Source organism: Acartia tonsa, chromosome 14 (genome assembly GCF_053477335.1).
Source record: "Acartia tonsa isolate MP-2025a chromosome 14, ASM5347733v1, whole genome shotgun sequence".
Taxonomy (NCBI): Eukaryota; Metazoa; Arthropoda; class Copepoda; order Calanoida; family Acartiidae; genus Acartia; species Acartia tonsa.
In genome coordinates, this window is record NC_137273.1 from 6,841,362 (window position 1) to 6,862,483 (window position 21,122).

Consider the following 21,122-nt stretch of genomic DNA (forward strand, 5'->3'; position numbering starts at 1 on the left):
TAACACATATCTTTTACTTGATATACGTATCATATCTTGATTTTTTTGTGATTTCTAGGATTTCTAATCTAATTTAAATGATCTTCAGTTTGATGTATGTTTTCACTTTTTTCTAGTTCTAGGATTGTTGGTTCATAAGAAGCTATGAACAGTAGAATATATTACAGTAAACTTCAGTAAATGTAACATTAACTGACTATTAGGTAATAAACAGTAAAAAAAACAAGCGGCTGCATCCATAACATCTAAGTGAGGAGGTATTAATCCTTATTTCCTAACCCTGAAGGGCAATCATTAACATTTACCTTACCTAAACTTAAATAACCTATCAAAAGCTACTGTAAAAATACGACGAAACCTGCTACTTCGTTTTCATCCATAATCCTGGTATAAAAAAAGATATTATTTTGTTGATATAATATTAATATTGAATATTCATGTGAGTAAATAGGTTTTAAGGAAATGATGATTATTATAACCTGTCCACCATAGCTTGATAGATAGACCAATATATATTATTACATCACACTAAATTGATATTACTAGGTATACACTATGGTGTAATACTGGATATATTAATATATATTATTACATCACACTAAATTGATATTACTAGGTATACACTATGGTGTAACACTGGATATATAAATATATATTATTACATCACACTAAATTGATATTACTAGGTATACACTATGGTGTAATACTGGATATATAAATTATATTATTACATTACACTAAATTTATATTAGGGAGGGAGGGGCCATTGGGCTGTTTATTATACTGGTCCCCGAAGTTTATAAAACGTTTTCTTTTTCTTTGGCTCATCAACTTTGGGGACTTTTACTAAATATTGATTGGTTGTATTATTAAGTTGAGTGTCCAAACGTCCAAACGTTTTAACCACTAATTGTAATGTAAAGAGGAGCTAATTTCGTATATAATCATTGGGGATGTACATCAATTTATCAGCCATTGTCTTGTACCTTTAGATCCCTGTATTACTATACACTATGGTATAATATTGGATATATAAACATATCAATTAGACCAATATGCAACAATTAAAGACATTTTACTTTTCTGTCCCACTGTGCAGCACAGAATAATAGATCCGGATGGGTCAGCCTTTGTAACTTTGGACCAATGTGCAATAATTACAGATTTATCCTATTCTGCCACATTGTACAGCAGATAATGATAGATCCTGAGGAGTTATTGTTCACAATGATATACTGATTATGAACGGAGGGATTACTTTTTACAATTTTAGACTAATGTGCAATAATTAGATTTTTCTCCTTCTACCCCACTGTGCAGCAGAGAATGATAGATCTGGATCGATTATTTTCTTTCCATTTTAGACCAATGTGAAATATTTAAAGATTTTTACTTATCTGTCCCACAGTGTAGCGTGAAATTATAATTCTAGAGGGGTTTATTTTTTGCATTTATGGACCAATGTTAAATTATTGAATATTTTTACCCCCTTTCTGCCAATATGAAATGTAGGATAATATACCAAGAGGGATTATTTTTTTACAGTAATTGACCAGTGTGCTGAATGATTTTTTCCTCTTCCGACCCACTGTGTAGCAGAGAATGATAGATCCGGAGGGGTCAGTCTCATCAAACAAAATAGAAATTGATATTATGTGCTCCCAAAATTTGTTTCATCAGGGTTTAATATCACAGAACAGTAACAGGATAATGAATAAGACATTGTATTGTTATATTAACGATTTTATCATTTAAAGAACCTGCCTACTGTTTATGATATTATATTAATAAGTAATATGATATATCATTATATCAGAAATATTTATTTAGCAATTACTTTAATCTAAATTAGAAGCTTCGCTCTTAGCCTAAAGAAAACTGTTTTAAGAAAAAGTAGAAAATCGTTGAAGCCTTTCATGAGATCTTTTTTGCACACATACTTGATGCTACGCCCCTAGGTAGCTATTATTCTTGGTCGGGTGGAAGTATTCTCAGCTAAAAACGTTACAAACACTCCACGGACATAATTAAAGCTTCACTGTTATGGAGAACCATATCGGTCAAGCTGTTAGCGAGATCTTAAGCTGCCAGACACACAGATAAACAGACAAACATCCTGTTACTTTTTTCATGTTGTTACTAAAAATATTATGTCATATTCTTTTCTTTACTTGGTGGGACGTTGAGGGTTAGAGTCTATCTTTCTTTCTCCCTCTAACAATATATATGCCTTGGCCAACAGAAAGGCGCATCTCTTACCATACACAGTTAAGACTTTCATTCAAATTGTCTTTAGATAAAAGGATTGGTTGTATGTAAAATATTATAAAACCATTTTTTTAAAGTAAAATAAAATTATTAAAAAGAATATCTCTCATAAATGTATGGAAATGAATAAAAGTGTCATGGTACAATATAGGATTACAAATTTATTGCAAATTTTCTGCGATACATAGAACAGAACAATAATACTGAATTTCCCCTGTTTTATTCTTTTACAAGATGAATAATAAAACCAGTTGGAATTTTTTCTTACTTGTTGTTTTCAGAGACAGCTTACTTTGTTTAACTTTGAATTTTTGTTGACTTTTGGTAGCGCAGCTATTGTTTAAGTGTCTTTCCGTCTTTCTGAACATCTTTCGGTCCTCCTGTCTTTCCTTCTGTCTGTCCTTCCGTCTTTCCTTCTGTCTGTCCTTCCGTCTTTTCTTCTGTCTGTCCTTTCGTCTTTCCTTCTGTCTGTCCTTTAGTCTTTCCTTTAGTCTTTCCTTTTGTCTGTCCTTCCGTCTTTCCTTCTATCTGTCCTTTAGTCTTTCCTTTTGTCTGTCCTTCCGTCTTTCCTTCTGTCTGTCCTTTAGTCTTTCCTTTTGTCTGTCCTTTAGTCTTTCCTTCTGTCTGTCCTTTAGTCTTTCCTTTTGTCTGTCCTTTAGTCTTTCCTTCTGGCTGTCCTTTAGTCTTTCCTTCTGTCTGTCCTTTAGTCTTTCCTTTAGTCTTTCCTTTTGTCTGTCCCTCCGTCTTTCCTTCTATCTGTCCTTTAGTCTTTCCTTTTGTCTGTCCTTCCGTCTTTCCTTCTGTCTGTCCTTTAGTCTTTCCTTTTGTCTGTCCTTTTGTCTTTCCTTTTGTCTGTCCTTTAGTCTTTCCTTTGGTCTGTCCTTTAGTCTTTCCTTTTGTCTGTCCTTTAGTCTTTCCTTCTGTCTGTCCTTTAGTCTTTCCTTCTGTCTGTCCTTCCGTCTTTCCTTCTGTCTGGCCTTCCGTTTTACCTTCTGTCTGTCCTTCCGTCTTTCCTTCTGTCTGTCCGTCCGTCTTACCTTCTGTCTGTCCTTCCGTCTTTCCTTTTGTCTGTCCTTCCATCTTTTCTTCTGTCTGTCCTTCCATCTTTTCTTCTGTCTGTCCTTCCGTCTTTCCTTCTGTCTGTCCGTCCGTCTTTCCTTATGTCTGTCCTTCCGTCTTTCCTTCTGTCTGTCCTTCCGTCTTTCCTTTTGTCTGTCCTTCCGTCTTTCCTTCTGTCTGTCCTTCCGTCTTTCCTTCTGTCTGTCCTTACGTCTTTCCTTTTGTCTGCTCTTCCGTCTTTCCTTCTGTCTTTCCTTCCGTCTTTCCTTCCGTCTTTCCTTCTGACTGTCCTTCGCTCAGTCCTTCTGTCTGTCTGTTGTACATCTGTTTGTCTGTAATGCTAAAGGGGCCTGATTTTATAACTATATATTGTCCCTTGTCTTATTTGAATTTAATTTAAACAGCTGGACATAATCATCCTTGCTCATGAAAGTCATAATGAATTCTAAAATACATTTTATAAACATTTACTTTTTTCTTTTTCTTTCAATTAATTGCAGAAAATATACAATATTTACTACTTTAAAAAAGAATTTGAAATAAATTTTAAAATAAACATGGCATTTGTATGACATATTTGACATTTTATTATGACAGGCAAACGGAATTATTAAACATATTAATAAGAAAACCTACAAAATCATCAAAACAATATATTCAAATATTATGTAATTATTTTAATATTATAAAATTATTGATTTAATTTATTTGGAGCATACAGGGGTAAAACAATTAGATTATTTAAAGCAGAAATTAGCTCAAAACCATACATCGACTTATGTGAATCTTTTCTACTGTGTAGGACTTGAAAGTTATTTTAGATAGATATTGCATTTTTTGTGTTGATTCCCAATAAATTTAGGCAGAAATTTTACTCATGGGATAATTTTTTTAAAGGGGGATTGAGCTTTTAAAATGTCGGATCCTCATTTGACCTTCACTCTTCCAAAAAATTTTCAATTAAAATGTGATTTTGTGTTCAAACCCCGCCCTCCCTCCCCCCCTCCAAAAAAAAACAGCTTGGACTTACTTGACTGAAAGTAAAAAATTTCGTCAATGTGTGAATTATTCTGGTGGAAAAGGGTAAAACACAGAAATTTTAATCAGCACCAAAATTAGTTCCAAAACTGTCATAATATACGATTTTACTTAACGATTTCTGTTATTATTAGGCTGTTAATACTCTGTGACAGTAGCATGACTAATTTATCTTAGAACCAGCCTTTGGAGATAAAGAGTTGGAGAAAGAGAGAGAGAATTTGAAAGGGAATATTGAGTAGAAAACATAGAATACTTAATTCAGAACAGAATACGTGAAGTATGCAATGGTGAAGCTGCTGGCCTTGCAAATGGTTCAAGTCTGGACCATATTCTGGTCATTCTTGAGATGTAAAAATTACGACCTCTAATTTATTGGCTGAATAATATTAAGTCTTCATTGGTTGTTTAAAAAACTAATCGACCCATAATATAAATTTAAAGGGGCAATTTTGTTAATCAGAAGGAATGTATTTTCATCCATTGTCCCTTAGAATACTTTAACATCTATAATTGTATCTAAAAAGGGGTAATTTTGTTCACCATATAGGGCTTTACATAAATTTTTGTCCATAGTCTTGAGATCTTGAGACCCCTGCTTTCAAGATCATACACAAAAAAAGTTTTTAAAAGAATAACTACCCAGTGTAGAATCTATATAATTTGATCTTGGGTTAATGGATATATTTGAATATATGAAATGAAAACCAGCTGAAAGTTTATCTGAAATTTGGGTAAAACTATATATTAATACCAGGATGATAACATTCATGGAAGCTAGGTACACCAGAAATAAAATTGATTAAAATTAAAATGTAAATACGCTACTTCCTGTTTATAAAAGTACTACTGGACAAAGAGAAAGGGTTTGTTATATTTTTCCCCAAAGTTTTATATTAGTGTTTTCTTATTCGTTGGTTTAACAAATTTGGGGACTTTTAGTATATTCTGATTTGTTGGATCATTAAGCTAAGTGTCCAAACGTTTCAACAAGGGGTAATTTTATGTACATATTATAATTGGGGAGGTAAATCAATTTATCTGCCTATTTCTTATCCCTTTAGATAACTGACTTGTAGAAATATGTGTTATATTTGATAAGGACTTTTTAATACAATGTGTGCAAAACACGTTCTATCAATCGTTAGTTTTAAAACTGTAGGATACACAATATACATCAAATTATTATCAATTGTCTTAGAATTCGTGACTAAAATAGAGATGTCGCACTTCCATACATGTATTATATTGCTAAATATCAATTGGTTGGTTCAAACTATTAGCGTCCAAACTTTAATAACTTTAATATATAAAAGTGGTTATTTTGTAATTCATTATTTTGGGATATTTTATGTATTTTTTGTTCATTGTCCTATCCCTTGAAACTCCTGACTAAGATAGAGATGTCGCACTTCCATACATTTATCATATTGTAAAAACTTAGCAATCATATTGCTCTGCTAAAAACCCAGTTTTTAAAAAGATTTTTTCTTTTTCAATTTTATGCATGGATTTAAGGGATAAGACAACAAAATTACCATTTGTGTAGAGTACAATTTTTTTGAAATTTTTTTACACTCCATGCATGTTTATAGTAACCAATCAAGATTTTATAAAAAAAAGTTTCATAGATAGGAATGAGAAGGTGTTTATAAAAATTTGGGAAACTTTATATTTACAGCCAAATTTAAAATTTATTCCCTGCTAAAAGTTTTTATCAGGGATCTTAACCCTTAACGGTCGGGGGGGGGGGGGCGTTGAACGCCCCCCAATCCGGTTTTTTCTATCTCATTTTCTGTGTGTGAAAGATAAAGAGCCCAAACTGCTTGACTTTTTAAGTATGGGTATGACACATAACTGAGAGTTGGAATTTTTTGAATATCTCCATCCTGGCGGGCACAGGATGCCAGCAAACCTGGCAGGGTCATCCAGGTAAAGAGCAAAAATATTTTTTTGACTAAAACAAAGCATTTTATCATACCAAAATACTAAAAAATCCTCTAGTAGTACATCCTTATATGAAATACAAGTGTTCAATTCACTTTCAGGTTCCAGGTATGATCCTGCAGGTCCTAATCCTCCAGGTCTCCAGAAATCTTTAAAAGGCTCCTGTGGCCGCAATTTTTGACTGCGGCGGCTGGCAGCTGCCAAGTACAGCTACGGCCGCTGAAATTTATATTTTGATATTTCTGATATAAAATTTACATAAAGATAAACATTTTCTGGAAAAAAAAATTTCTTCTAGCTTCAAAAATAAGAAAATTACAGCCGTTTGAAATTTTTAAGTAAAAAAAGACCTAAAAACAAAGGTTGTTAAATAAAAGGGTGAAGGAAGCGAAAATTGACTTAGACTTATAAAAGGTCGGAAATTCATTATCAAACAGGGGACTTGCACAAAAAAATTTAGCCCTCTAGCTCTAATAGGAACTGAGATAATTAGGGGGGGCGTTGAACGCCCCCCCCCCCCCCCCCCCCCCGACTGATTAAGGTGCGGCAAGGGGCCCGACTGTAAAGGGTTAAGGGACAAGACAATGGAAGATAAATAGATGTATTTTTATAATATGAATTAACAAAATTACCCCTTAATAGATTAAAAGGGGACTATGCACAAACGAGAGCAAGTGATTCTAAGCACCTTCAAGCAGTGATTGTTAATATTTTGTTGTAAATAATATACTAGGTTTATCCTTATACTAAAGTAACAGGATGTCTGTGTGTTTGTTTGTCTGTGTGTTTGTGTGTTTGTACCGAAGGATCTCGCTTACCGCTGAACCGATCGGGTTCTCCTTAACAGGGTAGCTCCCATAAGTCCCGGGAAGGTTTATAACTATTTTGGGGGAGGGTACCACCACCCTATCAGGAGAAATCGCCCCTAGAAAAAAATTACCCCTCTCGAAAAAGAGACTCCAACGAAACATAAACCAATTATTTCTGTAATTAGATATTTTAAATAAAAAAAAACATTCAAAGTGCCACTAGAGGCTTCTAGGGGCGTAGCCGCTAGTATTTGATATAGTAATACCAACTAAAAACAAATAAGTTTCACCATGGTTTTTTATGACTATAACATCGAAATATCACCAAATATTTTGTTAAGTTCAAAGGTTCAAATAAAATAACACGCCTAAACATAATCAAATGCTGTAACTTACGAAAGTACACTTATAAAACTGTTAACAATATTACAAGTTACCATCCTTTTTCTAAATTAACATTTTTCCTTGAAAAAGTTTTCTTTTGTGTCACAGCAGTTTGAACTAAACAAAACATTTGATGATATATAGCCAAAAAATGCCTAACATTTCAAAGTTTTTTTTATATAAAACAATGGTGAGACTTACTTTTTAAATTGATATAACTATATTAAACATAACCCTAGTATATTCTCCAAAAAAACGTTTATAATCACTGCTGTAAGGTGCTTAGAATCACTTGTTCTTGTTCGTGTATACTCCTCTTTTCAAACGAAAAAAAAATATATAGTATTTTACTCTTACCTATGAAGAAATAGCATTTTAACCTTTTGCCTTTAACCTAGGGAGAAGCTATTATTTTATTTAAAAAGCTTAATATTATTTTAAAAACCTAGATTTTATCAGAATAAGAAGCTGCAAGATGAAATTGGGAAGCTGGAACAATTCTTATTAACACAGATTTATATTCTCAAAGTTAATTTCGACGGAAATTATTTCTTTTTTTATAGTTATAAACCTTCCCGGGACCTATGAGAAGCTAGCCTGATTAGGAGAACCCGATTGGTTCAGCGGTTAGCGAGATCCTTCGGTACAAACATACAAACACAGACAACACACAAACAGACATCCCGTTACTTAAGTATAAGAATACTTCTGACTCGTTACTAATAAGTGTCAACTCGGTATTGATAAAAATTATTGGTTAAAAAGTTTGAGCAGTTTGTACCAACCAATCAAGATTTTGTAAAATTCCCAAAAATGTATATGCCAACTAATGAGAAAACATTAAAACATTGGGTACCAGTACAATGTTTCCATCCACATTATTAGAATTATTAACTGCTCTACTTTCCGTTGCAATCGTTTTATGATTGTTTTTCCTATTTTTTGTCACTAACATTGAAAATTTTGTAATCAGTTTTTACCAAGAATTCCATACTACAGTGACAGTTGGAAAATTAAAGCTGTGTGGCATTTTCGTTGGTAGCGGAGCTTCTTAACAACACGCGGATGATTTAGTATGTTCGTCCAGAATTCATAGAAATGTACAAAAAATTACCAATCTCCCTTGAAGTTAATAGAAATATCATCAAAAAAAAACATTGTCATATTCAAGTTTCTGTTGAAATTACTTAACTAAAGAGCTATATCTTTTTGGTAGCTCTAAGCTTTTAGAGCAAAAAAAAAGCCTAAAATCACCCCGGTACTCATAAAAAGCTTCCCTAAAATGGAATACTCAATCGGTTCTGAAGTTGGAAGATTTTAAGCTATAGACTAAAAAAACTTACTACTTTATTTAATGGTTGATGTAGGTCAAAACTTAGTCAAAGCTGTATTGTTAAGACGAATGGACCTCCACTAATTGTAGAAAAGCTTCGATATTAAAAAGTATTTATTTTCAAGTAAAAAAGTTAACCGTTTGGTCATACAAAAAGCTTTAGGTGTGAGGATTATAGATTTATAAAAATGTTTGGTATCTTTTTGGGTCCTTTGGTGTCAAATCTAGCGGAAAATCAACCCACAAAATCCCTTTTATTGAAGATATAACCCTTCCCCAGCTCTTAATAATTTGATTAAAATTTTTATATAATTTAGTTTTTTTGTGTGTGAAATACGACAATAAACGATAAATTGATATACACCATGATTTTAATAAATCTTCCCTTTTGTAGATTTAAATTATTGGTTGAAAAGTTTGAAGTGTTGTGCTACCCCCTCAAATTATGATATAAAATCTAAAGTACCAAATAGGAGACTTCGTGTTTTTTTTAATCTTCTAGTACCAGTGTTATTTACAGTCCAGTCCCCCCCCCACCCCCCCCCCCCACCATCTCAGGATAACCAAATACTTAAATCGGAGGGTCTAAAAACGTCTGTTAGAAACTTTTGAAAATAGGGAGAGGAGGTACTTTGGTCTAAAATATCGAAATATTGATTTTGAAAATCAACCTGTTCATAGGACATGGACACGTTTTCTAAAAACTTAATAGAAAACATGGTACAAAATTAAAATTTTTAAACAAACAAACAAATTTTTAAAGTTCTCACTATATAAACAGTTTAAGAGAGAACAAATTAATTGAAAATTTACTGGTCCCCAAAATTATAAGTATAAGCTTTAAGTATAATATTTCAACGATTTTTTTATTCATTTGCTCAAAATCTTTTAGGCCATTTACTTAATCTTTCAGGGACATTTTTAAAAAGATTTAATAAACCTACCTAAATGAGAAAATGTATATCTAAATTTTTGGTTACGAGTCTAAATTACAGTCTAAAGTCTCCTCCCTCCCTATGTTTCAATATTTAGACTTTTTGAAGAAAAAAATCTGTGTCGCTGAAAAGCGATCATGTCATTTTAAAATTCAATTTTCAGAGTTCATAAAAATTCTCCACATTGGTAAATGAGATAAAAAATGGTTTAAAAAACTGCATAAAAATTCCGTAGCAAATTTTGCACCTTGCTGCCTTTGTAAAAAATAATTCAGTTTTGTTTGGCCGTTTAAATCTCAGTAACCACTTAACCCGTTGGGTTCTCCACTTAAGTGAAGCTTCAAATCGGTCATGGACATGTTTTTATCTACTTTTTTTCTAAATTAAATTGCTCCTAGAGGCTAGGGAAGTATCTATTAGTATTTTTAAAAAGTAAAAATTTTATTTAATTAACGGAGAAAAAATATTTGTTTAGTTGTCCAATTTCTAGTTATTTTGTTGAAACAACCTTGGCCAGTAAAATAATAGAATTTTCAATTATTGAGAAGGAATTTCATTGCAAATTTTTGGTTTTGTTACGAAAATACAGTTTTTAGTCGAATTGGTTATCTACTCATTTATTTTGCTTTTTGCTATATCTATCGTTTTAGTTGCTCTTGGAGAGGAAAGGAGACTTTAGAAAAAAGCCTTAAACCACCCCCAAGGTGTTATTTAGGCTTCCCTGAAAAGAAAAACCAATTTGAACGCTTTTTTTATGGGTTCGTTGTTGCGCTATTTATCAGAGATCCTAATGGATAAGACAACAGACAATACATTGTTGTACATACCGATTGTTAATGTTCAAAATTATCCTTTCTGATTAGAATATCCAGTTGAAAGGATTTTATAAGCTTATACAAATTTTTAAACAACTTGGATACCAGAATGATTTACAGTCAAATGTCATGGATGTTCATGGACATAAGCGTATAGGTTATATTTTTATAACCTAAAGTTTAGTTCGTATCACAACTTTTAAATTCTATATTGGATATTTTAAATTTTAAAGGGGTAGGAAAGGGAATTTGGTTTTTCCATGGTCTGTCCTCCTTTATCCTTATATAAAGGTAACAGGATGTCTTTTGTCTTTGTTTGGCTGCACCGTAGGATCGATTTAACCGCTGAACCATTATCTTTGACGAATAGCTTCTCTTAGGTCCTGGAAAGGTTTTGGAGGAGAGTTCCACCACCCTCCAAAGTAAAATAACCGATGGAAAAATAAATTGCTTTCAAAAATAATTTTTGTTCAATTATTTATCCAAAACCTAGAGGCATCTAGGGGCCTAGCTGCTAGTAGGTACAAAAGTAAAGCTGCTCTATTTCTTTGTTCGTTGGTCTGTCTCTTACTCATGGGCTTTTCCAGAAGAAGGGATTAATAAAAGGTTTTGTCATGGTGTGTTATTGAAGATCTCTAAATGCGATATGGGTAAGTTTTGTATTGGTTTAAGACTATAAAAATTGGGAGGGTAAAGGGGGATAGTTTATAATTCTACCCCCCCCCCCCCAAAAAAAAAAAATACATTTGTTTTAATGAGTACATGGTCATATTCCTATAGATATAGATAGAAAATAGTCCATATTTGATCCATTCTATGGATCATGAATACATAAATATTTCAGTCCTCAGTTTTTAAACATTTTTAAGCAATGTTATTTATATATTTTGATATTTTTTTGATTTGTATTGTTATCCTTTAACATTCTGGACAAAAAAAAGTACACCGAGGGTAGTTATTTTCCAACAACATTTTTATTCATTGCTTTGCTAATACCACTAAAATTCCAGTAACCAAAAAATCCAGATAGGGAAGGGACATAGGACTAATAAGCTGAGCTGTATCTTTAAATCATTTTAGTGGTAAGCCAGATCGGGGTGGGCCAACTTTCCACCAATGAGAGAACAGCATTTTATGAAATGCCGCGCTGTGATTGGCTGAAATTCGGCTCACCCCGATCTGGCTCACCACTAAAATGATTTAAAGATCCAGCTCTGGTAACCTTAGTTTTTTAAACTCGTTCTCTAATTCGTTTACTAAATAAATTGTAATCTTTATTAGTCATTTCAAACTTGCAGTGCCCATTACTTGTCTATAATACAATGTAGAACGATGTCTGTCTGTCTGTCTGTCTATATGTCTGTCTGTCTGTCTGTCTGTCTGTCTGTCTGTCTGTCTGTCTGTCTGTCTGTTTTTCTGTCTGTCTGTCTGTCTGTCTGTCTGTCTGTCTGTCTGTCTGTCTGTCTGTCTGTCTGTCTGTCTGTCTGTCTGTCCGTCCGTCCGTCCGTCCCTTAAGATCTCGGTAACCACTGAACCAAAAAAAACAAACCCCCCCCCATTTTTTTTTTTTTAGGAGATTTCTTGGTCCTTTAACGTATTTCGCCAAAAAAAAATGTTATCACCTCTTGGGGCACAGCCCCTAGAGGCTAGGGGCGAAGCCGCTAGTATTCTATTATAGTAGCAATTGTGTACATCAATAGTGGGGTTAAATTGTATGCATTTTTAAATGGCATATTTAAAAACTGGTCTAAATCTAGTCCAGTATGGTAGAAATAGCCGTGACAAATTCTCAATTTATTGATGTATATAAAACAGGAGAGTGTTTTTACAATTTAGAGAATGTAAAAACAATTATAAATTCAATGTAGTAAAATAAGCAAAAAAGGTAAATGTGCCAAAATTATATTGCCCTTAAATAAAGTTTCTACGCCCCTAGAGTGCATGTCGACCCTCAACTTTCGATCTTATTTAAAGAAAACTTTAAAAAAATGGGGACTTTTCCCAAGGGCAATAATTACAGGGAGGTTAGAAGTACCCTACCCTAAAATAGTTTACAACCTTCCCAGAACCTGTGTGAGGCTTTACTGTAAAGGAGAACCATATTAGTCAAGCGATTAGCGAGATATTAAGCTACAAACAGAAATTCTGTTATTTTTACTGAGGATAAAGGTTTTTTGGATGAAGCAAAACATCTAAAAATAATTGCATACGTCTCGCTGAATTTTGCATTATTTAAATTCCTATAGTTTTTGTATAAACACATTAAAAGGAATATCTGAATGTATGAAATGGACAATATTGTGTTTTCTATCAATCCTGCAGATTAAATATCCCTAAATAGCGCAACGACAAGTTAAAAAATAACTAGAATGTTATGGAATAGTTTAGATGTTTTTAAATTTTCGTCTTGTATTGTTATAAAGTCACTGCATTATACATCCCCCTCCTTCCCTCATTTTCGATAAAAAAAAAAAAGATTGTTTTTAGCCTTTGTGGGGGTTCTAACACTGCGGGGCCTATCCATATACATCTAATCCTACCTTACCTTATACACACAATAATTAAAAGTATTTTTTATTCTTAGGGAAACCGCTATTAGGGTATTTAATCATTGTTACTGAAAAATTGACTGTAAATTAACTTTAAAATTATAGTATTTTTCATGTAAGGTTAGACAATTTTCGTGGTTTCATATAAACACTTAATATTTATTTTTTTATATTCAGATATTCAAATAGAATTATCAATGAGAAAAAGTTGAAAAACAGGACATGGATACTCTTACATAAATTTTGCTCTTATTGGGCTTTAAAGAGTTTGGGAAATAGTTATTTACATTGCCCTATTTTATTTTGAAGTTTTAAGTTAAAGCTGTTTTTAAAAATGCATACAATAAATTACATTTTTTTACGTGCTTGTATTTTTTGCGCATTTCTATTTAATCCGTGTATATTTTGGATCTTGCAGGTTTTTTATTTTTATTGGTGGGCATTATTTCACCTGTTATGATATACATAGGTGGTGGGTTAGTCAGGCTGCTACCATTTCCACTACTGCTAGTTTAAAATAACAAAGTTATAAAGCTAACTAAAGATAGAATGTGTTTAAAAACCATTATGTACTATCGAGCATAATTTACACCCCAATTTCTTCTCCCTGCCTGAAATATTTGTATATAAAAACAGTAAAAATCACTGGGTAAGGCACAAACGCACATACACTTACAATAAGACAGGAATACACTAATAGGTAAATTGTATAAGACATTTCTTATTGGAAATATGAAAAATACTTTTAGACTAAAGATTTGGTTGTATGGTCTTTAATTTGGAATACTTATTGTGTCAAAGGCTTCCATCCTAAAAATCTCAATTTTAATGTCACGTTCATTCCATGTAGCTGAAATATAATTTTTAACGTCTCTAGTATGATACACAAAAATATTACCTTTTTACAGCAATCTCTAATAAGATTTACAATCAATTCGATAAAAAAATATTATAAAGTCATTTGATTCAAGGAGCAAAAAAAAGCTTATTTCCCCCAAAAAACTTACATATTATTTTTTATTCCTTTTTACTTATTTGATATTATAAACATCTCCCTATCTCTTTATCCTTACACATGGAATAAATATGATATCTTAAAGTGGATCTTGTAATAAAATTGTTTTATATATTTCTTTCCTTTATATTGATATCATACTATGTAGATATTGTCCTAGAATGGGGAAAAGCATTCTTGAAAAAAGATGAATTAACAGGGAAGGAATGGATATTGGACTATAAAAGATTTATAAACATTTTCCCTCTTTTGTTGGATTGGTGGGTAATTCTTTTTTAATGATTGGTTAGTTCTAACTAACAGTGTTTAAATCATTTAAACAATAACTTTAGCCTAAAGAAGGGGTAAGATTTTTTATCGTAATTGAGGATTTACAAAATTCTAATGTCCATTGTCTTATCCCTTTAGATATCTGGGAAAAGCATCTTAAAGATTGTTTGGCAGTTTTAAAAATTATTATTAGTTGGTTCCAATAAACAATGTTTAAATTGTCTAACTAATAACTTTAACCTAAAGAACGGGTAATATTATTTATCATAATTGGGCGTACATTAATATATTATATTAGTTATTTCTCGCATCGTATTATAAACAGCTTTCCGCGGATATAGAACGTACAATTATAAGATTAAAACCAGTTGTTTAGCCCCGAGGTGCCAAAGGCTGGTTTTAATCTTATGATCGTACATTTTATATTCGTAGAAAACAGGATATATACGATGCTAGACATAGTTTTCTTCGTATGGATGAGAACCGTTTTTTATCCACCGGACTCGAAGAAAATAATTTAAAACTAAATAATTTTTTGATGTATATCCTTGTCTTTTATTGATACTATAAATGTATACTTCAATTCTTTACGTTAAGATAAAAACTTTAACAAGAAAAAATGATTTCATATAAGCGTTAATCCACCTAAAGAAATAGTATTAGGCCTACAGCTCAATACTTAAATAGACTGCAGAAACTCGCATTTTAAAAAGGTGTTTCATCCCTTGCGTGAAGTTAACAAGCTTCAAAGCAATGTTAATTCTTATAGTCAAACCTATAATACATGTTTTCTCTCAAAGTCAGGCAAAGAACCCTCCTTCCTTATCTTGAATTAAATTGTAGATAAAAGGCCGGGAGAGTAGTGTGTTATTTTTTTTACCTGAGGTTAGGTTAGGTTTATTGGGTACATGGTAGCACCACAAGGTTAGAACACCGCAGTTGTAGGCCCAGCAGAATATAAGTATAATAAAAATAAGAATTACCCTCCCTCCGCCTTATTTTCTTATTTCCTGGTGAACTTTTCTTTTATTTCTATACATAAAATATTCTAAATAAACAATTTAGAATTATTTCGTTAAACCTAAAAATATAAAAACTTTAAAGAACCTTCGCTCCAAGGAAAATAGGGGATTATACAGTTTTTGTGGTTCAGTGAAGATGCGGTTTTTGGCTTTCTATATATTGATGCTTTTTACCTAATCATAATGTTAAACAGGAATAGGCGGATATGTAAATTGGTAAAAATGAAGATCAAAGGGTGGAAGGGTATGTCATTTAATTTGGTTATCATTATATTCTTCAAAATTGCTGTATTTAAGTTAAATCTTAAAAACAGTTAAAACAGTCGATCAATAATTTCACGAATGAATATCATTGGTCCATTCTTTTTTAAGTGGATTTTGACGCTCCGACAGAAAAGGGGGTATTTGTTATTTTGAGACTTTCCATGTTCTACATATGTATGATACTGGCTGTCAAGGTTTCCATAAACTTGGATCGGTTTTTGTAACTATAGTTTTTGATGAAAATAACCCTTTTTTATAATAAACATATAATAAAAGCCTCTATGGCATAGCCTCTTAAAGAAAAGACAAAGAAAAATATCTAAAAATCTATTTACAAAATCTTATAGGTAAATATTCTTTGATGCCTGAAATAAAAGGAAATGCGTATGTATTATAGTTTTATTGAAAAGGTTTATTTGGATCAAGTCAGGTATATGTAATAATTCCCTTTTTTAACAACTTTCAAGGCAGAAAGCAATCGAAACTACGCGCGCAAATAGAGAGTACTAGTGTTAGTATCTTTTTTTTGTGAATTTACGTGTGCTGTGAGCTCCCAACACATTTGGTAATATAGTTGAATTACTTTGGAATATTTTCATTCAACCATTTGCTGCATATAATAATAATAATATTTTAAAAATGAGTAAGGGTGTTTTGTTTGCCCATTATGATCTCGACAACCACTAAACCGACTGATCCCTCTATTTTAGGGAAGCTTTCTCTGTTTTCTTGAAAGTTTTATGATTTTTCTATTTATATTTAAGTCTTGGGATGTTTTTATGTTATTAACTGCCTTCTAAACCCTAGAAATTTTCTTCTCATTTCTTTCCTGATCTTTATATTATATAGATTGTTGAATGGATGGTATATTTCTTGTTCAAATTTATCAGATACACATTTTATAACAAAGCTTTTATCTTCAAACAAGGATGATATAATGTGTATGAGCAGCAGACTAAAGACGTAATAAATTATTATGAAATAAAAGCACTTTTATTGCTGCTTAATTAAAAACGTAATTGCTGAGATGCTAAGTTTAACGTTTAAAATATTAATTTAAAGTTATTATTGCTATTATTCAAAATTATTTGAAAATAAATTGTTTTTATATTTATCTATGATCAATTTCTTTTTTAAATGTCGGGGTCTTTCTTCCAAAATAGTCAAAAATCTTCTCAGGACTCAAACGAAGCTTCCATATTAATGATGGATTAAATCGGCTTATTTGTCAGCGAGATCTTTTGGTACAGTTACACAAAAAACATCGTGTTGATTTGATGAAAAAATCGTGAAATTTACATAAAAAAAAAAAATCTACAAGAATTGCAAAATCAGTCAAATACTTTGTTTAATTCAAACTGTATTAATTTAGATTTTTAGTAGCGAAGCTACTCTATAATTCACTTTGTCCGTCCGTCAGTCCGTCAGTCAGTCCGTCAGTCAGTCCGTCAGTCCGTAACGCTATGGGGGAAATGGGATTTACTCAGCTCCTATAAAAGATAGAATGCTGAAATTTTTTGACAACATTCCCATCATTAAGGAGCACAATTGACTATAAAACATCATTGGCGTTCGGACCGATTTTTAGCAGGTTTTAGGCTATTTTTATATTTTTCACATTTTTCTCCATATCTTCGGTGTTTATGGTCCGATTTTCAAAATTTTTTCATTTACAGATATCAAAATTAATTTTCCCGTCGTTTAAAGGAACAACCATGAAGGCCAGACTGCCTTTTCAGCAGGTTTTAGGCTATTTTTATATTTTTCACATTTTTCTCCATATCTTCAGTGTTTATAGTCCGATTTTCAAAATTTTTCAGTTATAGATATCAAAATTAAATTTCCCGTCTTTTAAACAAAATAACCATGACGGCCAGACTGCCTTTTTATCAGGTTTTAGGCTATTTTTATATATTTAACACTTTTTTCCATATCTTCAGTGTATATGGTCCGATTTTCCAAATTTTTTAAGTTAAGGATTTAAAAATTAAATTTTTTGTCGTTTTAATAAAACAACCATGACGGCCAGACTGCCTTTATCAGGTTTTTAACTATTTTTATATGTTTTACATATTTCCCCATATCTTTGTATATTTTGATGCAATTTTCAAACTTTTATGGGATATCTGTATCAAAACAAAATCAGATTCCGGAGGAATCGAACCCATACATACTGGGAATTATACCCATACTCAAAAAACTAAAATCAGATTCCGTAGGAATCGAACCTATACATCAACTCCTTGTTCATACCCCCATTTTATATATCGCTCACATCATACACACCATTTATTTTGCGATTTTTTGCGATTTTTTGCGACTCTTTGCGATTTTTTGCGATTCTTTGCGATTTTTTGCGATTTTTTGCGATTTTTTGCGATTTTTTGCGATTTTTTGCGATTTTTCCAGCAATATACCTTGTTTTTATACTATGGCTCCTGAGTTTTTGGCTGGTTTATCCGAAATACGCGCCGTTATCTTGGGGTCAGGTGTGAATACACCCCATTCACAGTGGGAGTTTTCACACTAGATTTTAAAATAGATGTTTAAAAAGGAAAAGTGTCTAGTAGGGTTGCCAAGGATCACGACGGGAATAGTGACTTCTTAGGAAGGCTTTGGTTCCCTTAATTGTTCCAAACTTACACTTGGAGAAGTCGCGACCAATGGTAGGAGGATAGCTGCACACAGTAGAATATAATTTGTCATTTATATTTATATTCCTTATTATGTCATTATGTCTATCAGACATTGCACTGGCTTGGCAAGCGCCAAAGTTTACCAGAGGCTCAACAACCCTAAGAGGGTTACGCCATCCAACTGGTGCAATGTCGCATGGGATTCAATAATAAAATAAACATATATTTGTATTGCTATTAAATGAACTAGGTGGAGATGTGTTCAATCCCGTGCAAGGTACTATATCAACCTGCGACTATGTAAAAAACACAAACCAAAGCATATCAAGACACCAATGCATCAAACTACATAGTAACCAGTATAAATTATTTAAATTAAAAATATGTTGTACCTTTATGAGGAAAATAAATCTTATCTTATCTTATCTCTAAAATAATTTTTCCCATTGTTATGAGCATCTTTAATATAATTTACTTTGACCATCGTCATCATGCAAAATAAAACAAGGTTTCATGTTTATTTTATCCAATAAATCTATTCTTGATTTTAGTAAAAACCTTTTAAATCTATGTATTCCAATCGACGATTTTTTGTGCTTCGCTACTTATGGATGTTGTCATCCTTGTTTTTATATGAGCTCATATATAAATATTTATTTAACTACCATTTTGAAGCTTCTTTATTATTAGTATTGGTTAATTAAGTTCATTTTATTGTTTTCGATTTGGTAATATAGAAAAAAGCAAAACTATTATTTCTTTGGCATTAAATTTTCTAAATTTAAATGCATAGTAGGAAATTTATATTATTTTGGGAATTTTACAACGAAAATTACTTCCAAAAAAGGACACCAAATTTTAAGAGATTTAAAGTTTATCATAAATGTATATGCTAATAATTAAAATAAATATAGCTCATTGATGATCGAACATATGCTAGTTATAGAGAAGCTTTGACGTTGTACTGTTTGACTGTAAACAATTTATTTAAGCTAGAGATCCTATAAGAAAATTCATTTACAATCATTTATACTTGTTAGGCCAGATATACAACACGTCCTGTCTTGATCTACATTTTTTGGAGGATTTTTTAGAATAAATAATCTTAATATCTCTAATGTATGCTGTACTTGCTTCATATTTCGCTAGTGGCTGGGTGTCTAGCATCTAGGAGATAAAGGGCAATTAAAAATTCTTTAACAATACCACGGCTTAAATCTTAAGCCTATGTGAATCTTCCTTAGCGGGCAAACAATATGTTGATACAGTTTGCATATAATAGGATGACATATCAATAATTTGCATAGTTGTTGACTTAAGTAACACCTAGGCAGACAGCCAACTATTTGACTGCATAACCTTTGTCTGAAATTTTTAACAGAGTTGCGCCTGTTTTAAAATTAAGGAACGTTAGATTTTTTTAACATGTATAACTTGAGTAATGACTCAATGCCAACCTAAAAAAGACAATGCAAACCTCTCGGATACGCATATTCCCAACACATCGTAAAATTGACGACCTCTACATTTGCCCCCCAAATGTTATTTCAGTTTTATTTTGCTTGTTGGTTATACCTTATTCCTGGCATAATCCTAACTTTAGGGAAGCTTACTCAGTGCCACACTCTGACCACCAATCATCTACTGTTAGTCATACAATTAATATTTTATATATATTATGAAAAATTGTAAAGTACACCTGGTACTAAGCAGTAGCCTGGTGTTTTATTGTATGTACTGCTTCGTAAAACGGGGCGTAATCTGTCACTGAATAAATGTTTTTTTTTATGAGTAATGACTGATTTCGATCTTAAAGTAAGTAGCTTAACAATTAGGACGTCAAGGCAAAAGTCATACAATCTATGGGTTGGTTGTCGGTTGGATGTTACTTAGCCTAAATCCATGGGTGACAAAGAAAATCCTCCAAAATATAATGATTGAGGATATCTGTAGACAATTAGTTTTACTTGTATGTAATATATTGGGAATTGGAATACATTTTCTTTCTTGCTCTACTTTTTTTTGTATAACCAAAGGTTTTATATATTTAGAGTCGATTCGTTTATACGTCTATCAGTACCCATTTCAGTAACGGATTGCTTTATCGTTAATTAAGGCTCGTCTTTACTTCTGCTATTCTTCAAATAAATGCTTTTTCTTTGTCCTATAAGATCTTGCAAACCATTAAACCGATTTAGTTCTCCATTTTAGGCTTTACCTAGGTTACGGGATGATTTAAGCCGATTTTTCAAAAATATTTGAGATGCTTGTCTGTTGTATGTTACCAGAGGTTGGCTTTTAAATTTATGTTTATCGGTTTCAATTTTGAAGTCTATTTATTTCTTTTGCTTAAAAGATATAAAGTGTTTTTAATAGTTATTTCTCGCATCGTATTATAAACGGCTTTCCGCGGATATAAAATGTACAATTATAAGATTAAAACCAGTTTTTTTAGCCCCGAGATGCCGAAGGCACGGGCTAAAAACTGGTTTTAATCTTATGATTGTACATTTTTATATTCGTAGAAAGCTGGATATAATACGATGCTAGACATAGTTTTTTTTGTATGGATGAGAACCGGTTCCTATCCACCGGATTCAAATGAATACGAGAAAATCATTTATTTATGCTTTTCTTCAATTTTATGCTATTTAATCTTTATCTTGAAGAAAACATTGGGACAAAACAATCTTTAAAGCAAGGATGATTACATTAAGAAATGCAAAGCTAAGAGTTACTTACATACACGTTCTAGCTATTTAACAAATAATCTACATT

At 32.0% G+C, this 21,122-nt stretch overlaps 1 protein-coding gene across 1 annotated transcript; it reads right to left on the reverse strand.

Moving 5' to 3' along the window:
• Positions 1-2,792: 2,792 nt before the first annotated feature.
• Positions 2,793-19,836, reverse strand: LOC145306398 (uncharacterized). The gene is made up of 4 exons (XM_080148489.1): positions 19,822-19,836; positions 18,139-18,234; positions 3,288-3,617; positions 2,793-2,861 (listed from the first exon to the last, which is right to left on the reverse strand). Exons 1-4 carry the CDS (start codon positions 19,834-19,836, stop codon positions 2,793-2,795), a joined length of 510 nt encoding a protein of 169 aa, XP_080004615.1.
• Positions 19,837-21,122: the final 1,286 nt, after the last annotated feature.

Bases quoted from the DNA above. Each gene is read 5' to 3' on its own strand.
- LOC145306398 (XM_080148489.1), bottom strand. The intron at 3,618-18,138 runs GTATAAAAACAA...GACTGAGCGAAG, and splicing joins CCAAAAACTCAGGAGCCATA to GACAGTCAGAAGGAAAGACG. The intron at 2,862-3,287 runs CAGAAGGAAAGA...GACAGACAAAAG, and splicing joins AGGTAAGACGGACGGACAGA to GAAAGACTAAAGGACAGACA.